The 13,706-nt window shown below is 50.1% G+C and overlaps 1 protein-coding gene across 3 annotated transcripts in view; it reads left to right on the top strand.

Moving 5' to 3' along the window:
• The window catches only part of LOC102190340 (zinc finger protein 862), an 86,455-nt gene extending 73,731 nt beyond the window's left edge, over nt 1-12,724 (top strand). For 2 of the 3 annotated variants that reach the window (XM_018059201.1, XM_018059200.1), the window contains exons 6-8: nt 2,959-3,146; nt 7,072-7,698; nt 8,707-12,724. In XM_018059201.1, the coding sequence (XP_017914690.1) occupies nt 2,959-3,146; nt 7,072-7,698; nt 8,707-10,871 (2,980 nt within the window). In that variant the 3' untranslated portion in view covers nt 10,872-12,724. The remainder of the gene's footprint in view (nt 1-2,958; nt 3,147-7,071; nt 7,699-8,706) is intronic. The other variant, XM_018059202.1, reaches the window with a different exon arrangement.

Genomic DNA, 13,706 nt, shown 5'->3' with positions numbered 1-13,706 from the left:
TGAATGTCAGGGAAAATAATTCTATCTTTTAGAGCTGGATAGCTGTTTAGAAACTGGAAAAAGGAAAGATTGTATGCTGTTTCCCTTGGGCTCTGTGATTCAAGTGAATCTTGTTAGAACAAAACATGAGTGAATGGCTCGCCTTCCACGTCAGGGAGTAGAAAAGTTTGATTTGCTTCAGTTCTGCTCCGTGCTGACCACTAGGCTGATTAATTTTGGATGTCAAATCCCAGGCTCTTGCTAAAATGGGGACTGGAAAAAGAGTTTGCACATTCAGAAGAAATCTCACGTGTGAAGGAAAAACAGACTCCTGCAGTTGGGGAGTTGAGATTATATGTGAGGGGCGCTATGCCTGGGGTGCCAAGATGCGGATTCCCAAAGCTGCTGGCCACCAGGACTGTCCCCACTGCCAGCCTGTACTGGACTTGGCATTTGTCCTGGAATTGGCTTTTTTAGGGGGTGGGGAAGAGGGATTGACAGTAATAATTGCTTATTGAGGAAGACTTGGAAAGTTCAGAAAATTATAAAGTAGAACCATCTATAAAGGCTAATCACTGCTAAAACATTGGTGTATTTCAAGTGGTTTACCAGGCTTGTTTTTAAAGCACAATTAGAACCGTAATACACCAGTCCTATTGTTTCCACTTTGCATTATATCGGGACCGTTTTTCCACGTCATAAAAGATTCTTTGAAAAGATTTTTCTGTAGATGAGTAACATTCCAGCATACAAATATACCACGGTTTATTAAATCGTTTCTCTGATTTTAGACATTTAGATGCTTTTGCACTATTATAAGCAGTGAAACAAGTCTGTTGTGTGCAGAGTTTGCATCTTGATCCACATCTTAACATTTTGGATATTTTCTTTTCTTAATTTTACAAAAACTGTGGGAAAATCCACATAACATAAAATTTACCATTTTCAGTGTAAAGTTCAGTAGTATTACGTACATTCACAGTGTTGGACAAACAGCACCAGCATCCGTCTCCAGAACCCTTTTCATCTTCCCCAGCTGAACTCTGTATCCACCGAACACTGACTCCCTGCTCTCCCTCCCCCAGCCCCTGGCAACCACCATTCTACTTTCTGACTGTGAATTTGACGACTCACAGAAGTGGAATCATATGCTATGTGTTGTTTTGTGGCCGGCTTATTTCACTTAGTATGTGTCTTCAAGAATCGTTCCTGTTGTAGCATGGGTCAGAATTTCCTTCCTTTTTATTGCTATTATTCCATTGGGGGTATATAGCACATCTTGTTTATCCATTCATCCATCAGTGGACACTTGGGTTACTTCCACATTTTGACTCTTGTGCGTAATGCTGCTGTGAACATGAATGAACAAATACTTGTTGAAGTCCGTGTTGCCAGCTTGTTTCCCAAAGGGTTGTGCCAGTTTATTCTCCACCATTAGAATGGGAAACCCTAGTCTTGCCACCTTTACCAGTACAGACCTGATCACTTAAAAAATTATTTGTGCCAACGATACAGTGTGCTACTTTGTGCCTCTTTTCTTATCAGTGATGCTGAATACTTTCATTTATTCATCATCCATTTGGATTTTTTTTCTGTGAACTATGGTTTCCCTCAGACTGTTACAAGTACAGTTCTCTGGGCTGGGCCAGTCAGACAGACTTTGATTTCTTCCCTAGCTTTTGAGACAAATCATAGCATAAGGAAAAGAAGGGTGTTTTTTTTTTGGCAGGGGGCGATGATTGCTTTACAATGTTGTGTTAGTCTCTGCTGAACAATGAAGTGGATCAGCTGTGTGTATACATACATCTCCTCCCTCGTGGATCTCCCTTTTTTGACTGCAAATTTCCTAGGCACTTGGGTAGTACAGAACCCTAAAACGCCAAATAATGTCCTCTTGTCCTTTTGGTCTGTACATCATCACCTCCCTGCAAATGTTGCATCATCTCACCTTTTGGAGGTGAGTGAGGTGGCAGGTTGGATATTGGAGATGTCATTTCAGGGAGAATGGGTGAGAGCTGCAAATTCTAAGGGTTCGACAGAACTTTGAAAGTTTTCTGGGCATTGCTAAGTTGGTGCTTTACATGCCCGCAAAGGAGCCGTGAGTTCTAGTGGGAAAAGCGTAGACCTCAATGCTCTATTTCCCATTTATTAGCAGTGTGACCTTAAGCAAGTGACTTAGCCTCTCCGAGTCTCAGTTTCCTTACCTGAAAATGACTTAGATTAAGTGGTTGCAGCTCACCTTTCCTTGCCTCTTATTTACCTACCTCCCCTATCTCCCTTGGGCATCCTTTTTTTTTTTTTCCTTTTAAGACTTTGACCTTTAGGATTTATTCATTGATCTCGTGGGCACCCCTGTCACATCGGTTCCTCCTGCTAGGCTTTGTGACATACTGGAAACAATTCAAGAACCTCACCCTTACCACCATCAGAGGCCTGCGGGTATCTGGGAGGCCCTGCAGTTAAAAGTTAGTGAAGAGGGGGATTCCCTGGCAGTCCAGTGGTTAAAGCTTTGCCTTCCAATGCAAGGGGTGCAGGTTTGATTCCCACTAGGGGAGCTAAGTTCCCACATGCCTTGTGGCCAAAAAACACGTAAAATAGAGGCAGTTTTGTAACAAATTCAATAAAGACTTAAGAAAAAAAGTTAGTGAAAAATAGCTTTCCAGTCACCTATCTATCTGGGGTTGAATCTTACGTTTACCAGAACCTGGGAGGTGGGCAGGGCAGGTGTCATTTCCAGTCTCGGCAAACAGATTCTTAGAGGTACAGAGGCTTGCTTGAAGTCACACCAGACAGCGAGACAAGGGACTGGCTCCAGCTGGGGTGCCTGTCCTCCAAGGGCAGCTGCCCTGTAGAGTTTGGCAGGTGCCCACATGCGCGTGGACATCCAGCCACCGGCACCTGCCCAGCACCGTGCCTGGTACCAGCAGGCACTCGCCCAAGAGTGGCCTGCGCCTTCTCACCTGTCCCCCTCGCCCCCAGGTACGTGGTCATCTCCCGGGAGGAGAGGGAGCAGAACCTGCTGGCCTTCCAGCACAGCGAGCGCATCTACTTCCGGGCCTGCCGGGACATCCGGCCGGGGGAGCGGCTGCGCGTCTGGTACAGCGAGGACTACATGAAGCGCCTGCACAGCATGTCCCAGGAGACCATCCACCGCAACCTGGCCCGAGGTGAGTGTCCACACGTGGGGGTGGGCCACGCCCGCCGCCGAGCCCCAGCGAGGCCAGAGATGCTTCTGTAGGTGCTCCTAGGCAATCCGATGGGAAACACTGTGCACGGGGGAGACCCGGAGGAACTCAGGGAGACTGATGGGCTAGATTGGAGCAGCTGCTCTGGGATGGACCAGTGGCACCTCAGTGTGTCCTCCTCCCCAGACAGGGTCAGGAGCTCTATTATAGATGTTTCAGAGCATGAGGGAGTGAGAACATCTCCAGTGCCAATAATATAATCAAAATTGATTCTGTTTCCCCAACTCAGATTGATGGAAGGATGTTGTAAACTGCCCCTGGCTCGATCATAGCAGCAATAACAGGTGGTATTTACTAAGTACTTCATATGTGCTAAACGTGTTTTCTACAGTGTCCTGTGTAATCATTTCCATTAGCACCTGCTCTGTGAATGTGTGGTGAGAATTAGATGGATAATATACATGCTAATGATAGCATGTGGATTATTCTCTCCATCTTACAAGTGTAGACACTGCGCAGCAGATAAATACAGTGACTCACTCATCAGATAAATACAGTGGTCAGCAGGGGCAGAGTTAGGCTCCTAACCCATGTCTGTCTCAGTCCAGGATCTGAGCTCTAACCTACAGTGTTGTCTGGCCTCCCGGACAAAACCAGTTTCTTCCTCCTTCCTCCTCGTCTCATTCCTAGCTATTGTAATAATATGCTATGAAAGAACAATTTCTCTTAGAAGAAGGTTGGAGAGAGGTGGGAAGGTGAGTTTATACATGGATCATAGCCTGGTGGGTGGGTGTCCATCCAGGCTCCATTTAAACGAATCATTTGAAAGTGGTTTAAAATATCCCCCAGCTCCTAGTTCTCTGCCTCTTTTAGTCCGTCCTCAGCCATGCCAGTGCAAATGGGCGAGCCCAGGTCATTTTTCCAACAGGACCTTCCTTGAACTAAAACCACATATCCAAAGACCCAGAGTCCATCTGGTCCTGGGAACCAAACCCTACACCCAAGCCTCACTATATCATGTTTCTGACCAACCTACTTATTCTAAATAAAGCTTCATTTGGACTATGAAGAGAAATGATGAAAAAGGAGTGAGGAGGACCCATTGGAATGACGCTATCTTCAAAATCAAAACAGAGCAAAGCAAATTGTGGACACTGAGAACACAGCTGCTACCTGACTTGGTAAAAGGTATCTGGTGATTGGATGGGCAGTGAGAGGAGACCCAATAGATACACTCATCTCTTGTCTTCTTTGGAGCTGGGTGTTGGGCACATATTTGCCAATTAAACTTGGGAAGGCATATTTTCATGACATGATTGCAATGGTTTCCATTTGATCTCCGGAGATGCCATGTTTGAAAGTGTCTGGTACAGATTAGGTGCTCAATAAATCTTTGTTGAATGGATAAAAGAAGAAATGAATGAAGACTGTCAGGAAATCTCCAAAAGAATCTTGTAATCAGAAGAAGAGAAAACCAAGCTGTATCTGAGGACACAGGTTCCATCCCTTGGCCAGGATCTTCTTGAATTCTTCTGGATCTGTAATGTCTTTTTTCCCCAGTGTCTTCTCCAAAGCACCTCGAGCTACATCATCCTCAGAGAGCCCTGAGACCCCAGGGGAATGCTCAGAGAAGGGCATGAGCTTTCAGGAGTGGCTCAAAGGAGCGTGGCAGACAGACTTGAAATCTGTCTGCCAAGATGTGTGCAGATACAGGAGGATGGAGTGTCGATTCCTGGCCAGACTGAGAAGTAGGAAATAGGCAGGAAACTGAAGCCACGACGGGCAGGGTCCAAGCAGAGGGTGGGCTTGGCCCTGAAGCCCTTGGGAGCAGCCATGGGCTCAGTGTCCTTTAGATGTGTCCATGTAGCCTGTAGTTCTGGCAGCCTCTGATACGGTTAGTGGTGTCTGAGATCTGTGTGCCTGTCCTGCTCTGGAGGGGGGGAATCCCCCACGCTGAACCACTTAAGGCCTTACAAGGAAGGAGACTTCTTTGTAATTGGAGGTTGGAGCCCTGCTAAAGTCCAGAGCTTAAATTATTAGTCCTTATTAAGTAGGAACTCTCATTGGGGGCCCAAGTGGTAAAGAATCCTCCCGCCAAAGCAGGAGATGCAAGAGATGCGGGTTCGATCCCTGGGTTGGGAAGATCCCCTGGGGACAGAAATGGCAACCTGCTCCATTATTCTTGCCTGGGAAATCCCATGGACAGAGGAGACTGGCAGGCTACAGTCCATAGGGTCACGAAGAGTTGGACACAACTGAGCGACTGAGCAGCTTTAAGTAGGAATATTAGTTGGAGCCCAGAACTGCTTCCTAAAGAGCATAAATTATTCCTTTGTGGTTATCTTTTAAGAACAGGATGCATCTATACATGTATTCAAAGACTTCATTTGTTATTTGTCCACTTTGGGTCATTGATTTACTTTGTGGTGTTTCCCCCATGTTTTGTGGAGGCTTTAGAATCAATTTCATAATGTTTAAAGGTCTTCTTTGACCCACAGATTTTTTTTTCTGGGAGCCTTGACCCCAAAGAAATCTCCTGCTCATCCTAGAAAATTTGAATAACCTTGTCCTTGAGCAGGCAGCATCCACACATCTATAGCAATTTGTGCAACTGTATTCGCCATTTTGAAGAATCAGGCTAACATAATACATTGTTGGGGAGTTCACCAAGGTCTTTGACATCATTTACATGATAGAAAGAAATAGAAGAGGAAACGTCAGAATTGTCAGGTAAGGAAACACAGTGGCTGTATTTTGAGCGTGTGTTGTGGCCACGCGTCCTGCTTTATCATGCTAGAGGCTGTCATCTTGGAGCCCACAGTAGCCGTCGGTGTCCCTGACTTCCCTTTTCTCCCTGCCTTGGTCATCAGTGAGACCCACAGAGGTTCAGGCCATGCTTCCTCACATCATCCTATCTTCCGGTTACTGGAAGAATTAGGAAGGACAGTTGCTATAAGATGGACTTTGCCCTAAGGGATAGTCAGGGAGGAGGAAGAAGTGGGACTCAGTGCTTTGTGTACCTTTTATTAAATTGGGCTTCCCTGGTGGTTCAGACAGTAAAGAATCTGCCTGTAAGGCACGAGACACAGGTTTGATCCCTGGATCAGGAAGATCCCTGGAGAAGGAAATGACAACCCACTCCAGTATTCTTGCCTGGAGAATTCCATGGACAAAGGAGCCTGGCAGACTACAGTTCGTGGGATCCCAAAGAGTCAGACATGACTGCGCAACTATCAAGTGGAAGTAGCCATCTTCCAATTGCTAAGACTGGAGGGGAAGCCTGGAGGCATGAGAGCTCCTGCACTTAGCTGAGCTACGTTGCCACCCACTCAGCTTATCACGTGGGACGTCGTCTTTTAGGATGACAGGATGGCGAGTTCCTTAACTTCCAACTCCCCACTCCCACAGCATTTGCTCAACTTATAAACATACCTGGGTTTGATCTCTGGGTTGGGAAGATCCCCTAGAGAAGGGAACGGCTTACTCACTCCAGTATTCTTGCCTGGAGAATCCCGTGGACTCTATAGTCCATGGGGTCGCAAAGAGTCAGACACAACTGAGGGATTTTCACTTTCACTTGTGGATACTTAAGGCTACGTTGAAACTGCCTCTTTAAAAGGAGTTCTCGCCACTTTTTGGGGTCCTTTGACTCCAGACCCCGTGATCCATTTCTGTTTCTTTCTACCATGTAAATGATGTCAAAGACCTTGGTGAACTCCCCAACCGTATGTTAGGTTAGCCCGATTCTTCACTGAGTAATCTGCCCCGCTTTTGCCACACCGGCTGCACCAGGCCAGGCCCAGAGGGATGCGTCAAGCGACTTCCTGACAGGAGCGCTTTGTTTTCTGTTGGTTTCTCCTCTTCGGGGCTTTTCCCCACTTCCTCACACCCTGGTTTTCCTTCCTAGGAGAGAAGAGGTTGCAGAAGGAGAAGTCTGAGCAGGCTCTGGATAACCCAGAAGACCTGAGGGGTCCCCTTCAGCTCCCCGTGTTGAGACAGGGCAAAAGTCCCTACAAGCGTGGCTTTGACGAGGGGGACATGCACCCCCAGGCCAAGAAGAAGAAAATTGACCTCATTTTCAAGGATGTGTTGGAGGCCTCACTGGAATCCGCGAAGGTAGAAGCCCACCAGCTCGCACTGAGCACTTCCCTGGTCATCAGGAAGGTCCCCAAGCAGCAGAATGATGCCTACGGCCAGTGTGCCATGATGATGTCGCACGGCGTGCAGAATGCCAGTCGGACCCAGGGGGACGGGGACTGGAAGATCCCCCAAGGGGCTTCCAAGGAGGCAGGCCCCCTGGAGGACGAAGAGGAGGAGCCTTCGTCGTTCAAGGCCGACAGTCCCGCCGAGGCCTCTCTTGCATCCGACCCTCCTGAGCTGCCCACCACCTCCTTTTGCCCTAACTGTATTCGCCTAAAGAAGAAGGTCCGGGAACTCCAGGCCGAACTAGACATGCTTAAGTCTGGCACGCTTCCTGAGCCCCCCACCTTGCCAGCGCAGGTCCTGGAGCTCCCCGAGTTCTCAGACCCCGCAGGTAAGTTGGTGTGGATGAAATTGTTGTCCGAGGGAGGAGCGTGCGGTGGACAGTGTGGAGGGGGGCCAGGCGCTCCCTGGGGGTGCCCCCATCAGGGAGAGGCCTGGGAACTCAGAGGTGGGCACCGGTCGCAGTCCACGCCCTCAGCTGCCTCCGACAGGCCACCTTGCAGCTCCCGTGGGGGCGTCATGTCTTGCCCTTGTATCCTCCATGTCAATAAAGGAAATTCCGCTGCAGGAGGGGGTGTGTGCTGTGTTCTTGACCCGTTGCCTTTCTCCGGTGTCTTACCCCAAAGCCCAGTTTCTAAACTCAGTCTTTCTCTTCTCTCCCATTCCCAGGCAGGGTGTCCTGTGGGGGAGAGCCCCCGGCCTTCCTGATGAGAATGCAGAACAATGACCTCCCTTTGCCCATTTCTCTTGGCTGCCTGGATCTTTTAGGGTTGCTCAACCACAAGGAAAGTTTCTCACTACACAGCTGAATTAGAGATTTACACAGCACTTCCTTTTTAACCACACCCCTTAGCTCAGAATGAGGGGGTGCAGCTCTTCCAAGCCTGTGTCTTAACTGCATTCTGATCCCCAGCTCACTTGGGGCCCCAGCCGCCTTCATTTGAGGGCACCTGGCGTGGTGTGACAAACGAGTCCCACGTCCTCGCGGTCCCGCTGTGAAACCTGGGACGTGCTCTATTCCTCCACGGGCTCGGCTCTCCTAGTTTTCCTCTTCAGTGGATACAGAATATTTAAGTTCCTTGAGCTCACGCTTGTGGAGGGTGAGGGCAGGCAGCCTGGAGCGTGGTGGTGGCCACCGGGGCTAATCCACAAAGAGGATGAGTCATGCATGGATGACAAGGATGCTTATGAATGAATTCCAGGCTGGAATTCAGTCTGTTTCACAGAATATGACAGCTGCCTTCTGGACCTATTTCCTTCATTTTGGAAACATCTATGTGTTTGTTTGTTTGTTACATCCCAGCAGATGTAACGGGTTCCTTTCCCATTTGTCTTCCAGCCTCAGAGAGCATGGTCTCCGGCCCGGCCATCATGGAGGACGACGACCAGGAGGTCGATTCCGCGGACGAGTCCGTCTCCAACGATATTATGATGGCCACCGACGAGCCCTCCAAGATGTCCTCGGCCGCCGGGCGCCGGATCAGGCGCTTCAAGCAGGAGTGGCTGAAGAAGTTCTGGTTCCTGCGGTACTCCCCGACCCTCAACGAGATGTGGTGCCACGTCTGCCGCCAGTACACGGTGCAGTCCTCGCGCACCTCCGCCTTCATCATCGGCTCCAAGCAGTTCAAGATCCACACCATCAAGCTGCACAGCCAGAGCAACCTGCACAAGAAGTGCCTGCAGCTCTACAAGCTCCGCATGCACCCCGAGAAGACGGAGGAGATGTGTCGAAACATGACGCTGCTCTTCAACACCGCCTACCACCTGGCCCTGGAGGGCCGGCCCTACCTGGACTTCCGGCCGCTGGCCGAGCTGCTGCGGAAGTGCGAGCTCAAGGTGGTGGACCAGTACATGAACGAGGGAGACTGCCAGATCCTCATCCATCACATCGCCCGAGCGCTGCGCGAAGACCTGGTGGAGCGCATCCGCCAGTCGCCATGCCTCAGCATCATCTTGGACGGGCAGAGCGATGACCTGCTGGCTGACACGGTGGCGGTCTACGTCCAGTACACCAGCAGCGACGGGCCCCCAGCCACGGAGTTCCTGTCCCTGCAGGAGCTGGGGTTCTCCAGCACAGAGAGCTATCTGCAGGCGCTGGACCGGGCCTTTTCCGCCTTGGGCATCCGCTTGCAGGACGAGAAGCCCACCGTGGGCTTGGGCATAGACGGGGCCAACGTCACAGCGAGCCTACGGGCCAGCATGTTCATGACGATCCGAAAGACGCTGCCCTGGCTGCTGTGCCTGCCCTTCATGGTGCACCGGCCCCATTTAGAGATCTTGGACGCCATCAGCGGGAAGGAGCTCCCCTGCCTGGAGGAGCTGGAGAACAACCTGAAGCAGCTGCTCAGTTTCTACCGCTATTCGCCACGCCTCATGTGCGAGCTGCGGTCCACGGCGTCCACGCTGTGCGAGGAGACCGAGTTCCTGGGGGACATCCGGGCCGTGCGGTGGATCATTGGTGAGCAGAACGTCCTCAATGCCCTCATCAAGGACTACCTGGAGGTGGTCGCCCACCTCAAGGACGTCAGCAGCCAGACCCAGCGGGCGGACGCCTCGGCCATCGCCCTGGCTCTGCTGCAGTTCCTCATGGACTACCAGTCCATCAAGCTCATCTACTTCCTTCTGGATGTGATCGCCGTGCTCTCGCGCCTGGCCTACGTCTTCCAGGGCGAATACCTCCTGGTGTCCCAGGTGGACGACAAGATCGAGGAGGCCATCCAGGAGATCAGCCGGCTGGCCGACTCCCCCGGGGAATACCTGCAGGAGTTCGAGGAGAATTTCCGGGAGAGCTTCAATGGGATCGCCATGAAGAACCTCAGGGTGGCTGAAGCCAAGTTCCAGTCCATCCGGGAGAAGATCTGCCAGAAGACCCAAGTGATCCTAGCTCAGAGGTTCGATTCCCGCAGCCGGATCTTTGTGAAGGCCTGCCAGGTGTTCGACCTGGCCACCTGGCCCCGGAACAGCGACGAGCTCCTGAGCTATGGCAAGGAGGACATGGTTCAGATCTTTGACCACCTGGAGGCCATCCCTACCTTCTCCCGGGATGTCTGCAGGGAAGGGCTGGACCCCCGGGGGAGTCTGCTGATGGAGTGGCGGGAACTCAAGGCTGATTACTATACCAAAAACGGCTTCAAAGACCTGATCGGCCACATTTCCAAATACAAGCAGCGGTTTCCGCTCTTGAACAAGATCATCCAGGTCCTCAAAGTCCTCCCCACCTCCACCGCTTGCTGCGAGAAAGGCCGAAACGCCCTGCAGCGAGTTCGCAAAAACCACCGCTCCCGCCTGACTCTGGAGCAACTCAGCGACCTGTTGACCATTGCTGTCAACGGCCCTCCCATCGCCAACTTCGATGCCAAGCGAGCTCTGGACAGCTGGTTCGAGGAGAAGTCTGGCAACAGCTACGCACTGTCCGCCGAGGTCCTCAGCAGGATGTCTGCCCTGGAGCAGAAGCCGGTGCTGCAGACCGCGGACCACGGGTCAGAGTTTTATCCGGATATTTAGGAAGCTGGCGTTGCAGAGTTCACTAAGCTGTTGAATATTTTTTTAATCTATACTCATAAGCTTTGATATATTATATAAATATATATTATATTATATATATCTATAAAAACCCACACTGAAAAAAATTTTAAAAACCAAGGTGACACGTCCACCAGAAGCTACTGGGAGTTTTCAGATTGGAATAATGTCGGAAACTGACTCTTGTCTACAAAATTTGGCAGCTGTAACACACGTGGAAACTCATTTTCACTCACAGAAGCATGTGCTGGGGCTACACAGGCTCCCACCTGACTGTCAACCAACTCGCATAAGCTAAAATGACGGGTCAGTCATCGCCTTTAGGTAGCTCATTTTGTTTATGTTCTTGTTTGGGAGTTGAGGGGTTTGGGTTTGGGTGTATGTTCTTGCCTTTTTTTTTTTTTTTTTTTCCTTGTTTGGTTTTACGAGGGGGATCTCTTGGCCTCTTGGCTGACATGCTGGTCCGGCAGAATCAGACCTCTGATCTTTGGATAGGGTGAGCTGGGTATCCGGATCAGGGTGTTCGACTTTTTCCCCCTCCCGCCCGGCTTGAGAGGTTTTCATTCATTCCCTGATGAGCGTTCCTTCACTGTCTCTGAATCAGAAGTGTCGGTCAGACTGTGACACCTGCCAGTCCCCACCTGTGTCACCTCTCCCGTCCCTGGGCTGTTGAGTCCCTCCTTCCAGTCCCCTGGATCCTAAATATTTTACCTGTTATACTGAAGGCAAAACCGCCTCACAACGGAGCTTGAAATCCTGGGGAAAAGGGAGGACGTGAGCCCTTTGCATTCCTATTTTTCACCTGGTGTGGGAGACCATAACAGAATTCCATTCAGATCCAGGGAATGTGGGGGAAATGCAGAGCCAAGAAGTCCAGACCCCAGTACAGCAATGATTTTTGGCTAAACACACGTAAAATGAAAAGTATGTATTCAATTTTCATGAATTATTTATACTCTGTCTTTATAATCGTATAATGTGTTTGGGGGTATATTATTTTTTCCTTTAATAATCGAGAAATGCCTGCTAGAGTTCAGTGGCAGGAGATGTCAATGCAAGTTGTGCCCTGGGTTATGCATAACTCTGATGAGAGTCTCTAGAGATTGGATTCTTCTTTTGCAATAAGGCTGATGACAAGCCCTGCAGCCTGGCAGGAAGGTAGTGGAAAAGTGGGGAATGCGTCTATGCCTGCAGACGCTTCCTTTTTTGAACAGGGTAGAGATGTCCTCAAAGAAAGGAATAAACAAGAAGTCAGACGGGACTCTCGAGGCATCAGCCTACACACACACACACACACACATACACACAGCTGAGATATAAGCTTTAGAAATAGCCACTTGCCTACTCCCTGAGGCAAGTAGTGGTTTCATCTAGAGGAGTCTTGATCAATGCTCTTTTGTTCATTTAATTACCAGTATACCTCGCAGGGGAGTTTTTTTTAAACAAATGTGCGTGAGCTGTTAAAAACTTCTGTCCGTGTTCCCACATCTGATGTGTGCATATCTGATCTGCAGAGGTCCTACGTTGTGGATGCAGGTTATATTTGGGGGAAGGGAGGAAGACCTGCATTGTCTATAGTCTGTCTATAGGAGCCACCCCTCTCATTTGGCAGAGGGTGGGCAAAGGATGGGATGATCTGGCCACAGGCAAGGCCTCGGTGTCCCCAACCTGCTCGGCTCAGACATTAGAAGACTGTGGTGGTTTCCTCCCTTCTTGGTTTATCTTGTCTCTGAGGCCTCGTGCCGCCGATGAGAGCCGGAGTGGAACTGTCAGCGACACTGAACACATCACCCCTTCTTCCTTGTCCCGCCAGACCTTCACCCCCCACAGACCCCCTCCCCCCACCCCCATGGTCTTGGTGCTATGATAACTTTAGAATCATTGCTGCTAGTCAATAGCTTTTCATTATATAAATATATTATATATATTATATATTATTTTTGAAACTTTTTTTGTTTTCAACAGTGATGTAGCATGTTAAAACAAAACAAAACAAAACCAACTGGTTTTCTCCGACTGTCCCACTGCCAGGCCTCATATGCTGCCTTCTTCAACAAATCAATGCACCCCTGCCTGGTGACATTCACCCCTCATCCCCGCTCCCCAGTCTCACACGCTTTCCCACCCTCCTCTGAACTAGGAGAGAGTTAGCAGGAACCTGCAAGGAAAGACCCAAAGCCCTTTCGCCAGCTTTGAAATTCCCAACCTCATGCACGTCACTTTAAGCCGATGTCTTCTCCTGCCATCCCCCTTGTCCGATCAGGGTCAGTATCTGTGGTCAAGTGCAAAGCACAAGGGTCCACCTTTCTCTCCTCAACTTCCTCTCCACCGTGCACCCAATCCACCAGGTCTGTGGGAGAGCTCCCTCTGGACATCACACAGACCGAGATGGGTCGAGGGGGAGCAGAGATGACTGGCAGGGTGGGCCTCCATAGGGGTCAGAAACAGTAGTCGAGGTCCTTTCTTCTAGCCAACAGATGCCTTATGCCTCCCCCTGCGCACCCCTGCGCCTCCCCACCCACAACATCAGCAGACAGGGAGTCATCCCCTAGACCACCACTCATCTGAAAACCAGGAGGAAAGACTCGCTGATGACTGCCTGAGTACTGTGGCAGGGCCACAACCGTTTGCTCTCAGGAGGCCATGGCCAAAATTAGCTCCAGTTTTTATCCAGAGGGGAAAGAATCCTTTGGGCCAATGCCAGTGTCTACCATATCATTTCAGAGGAGCGGGAGCCGGCCACCCAGGCTCCAGACCTCGGAGAGGATGGGCTCTCTGGAGGTTCCCGAAGTTTGGGAAGGCATCTCAAAAACTCCA

This window comes from Capra hircus, chromosome 15, assembly GCF_001704415.2.
Source record: "Capra hircus breed San Clemente chromosome 15, ASM170441v1, whole genome shotgun sequence".
Lineage (NCBI taxonomy): Eukaryota > Metazoa > Chordata > Mammalia > Artiodactyla > Bovidae > Capra > Capra hircus.
This window is presented reverse-complemented; position numbering and strand designations above follow the sequence as displayed.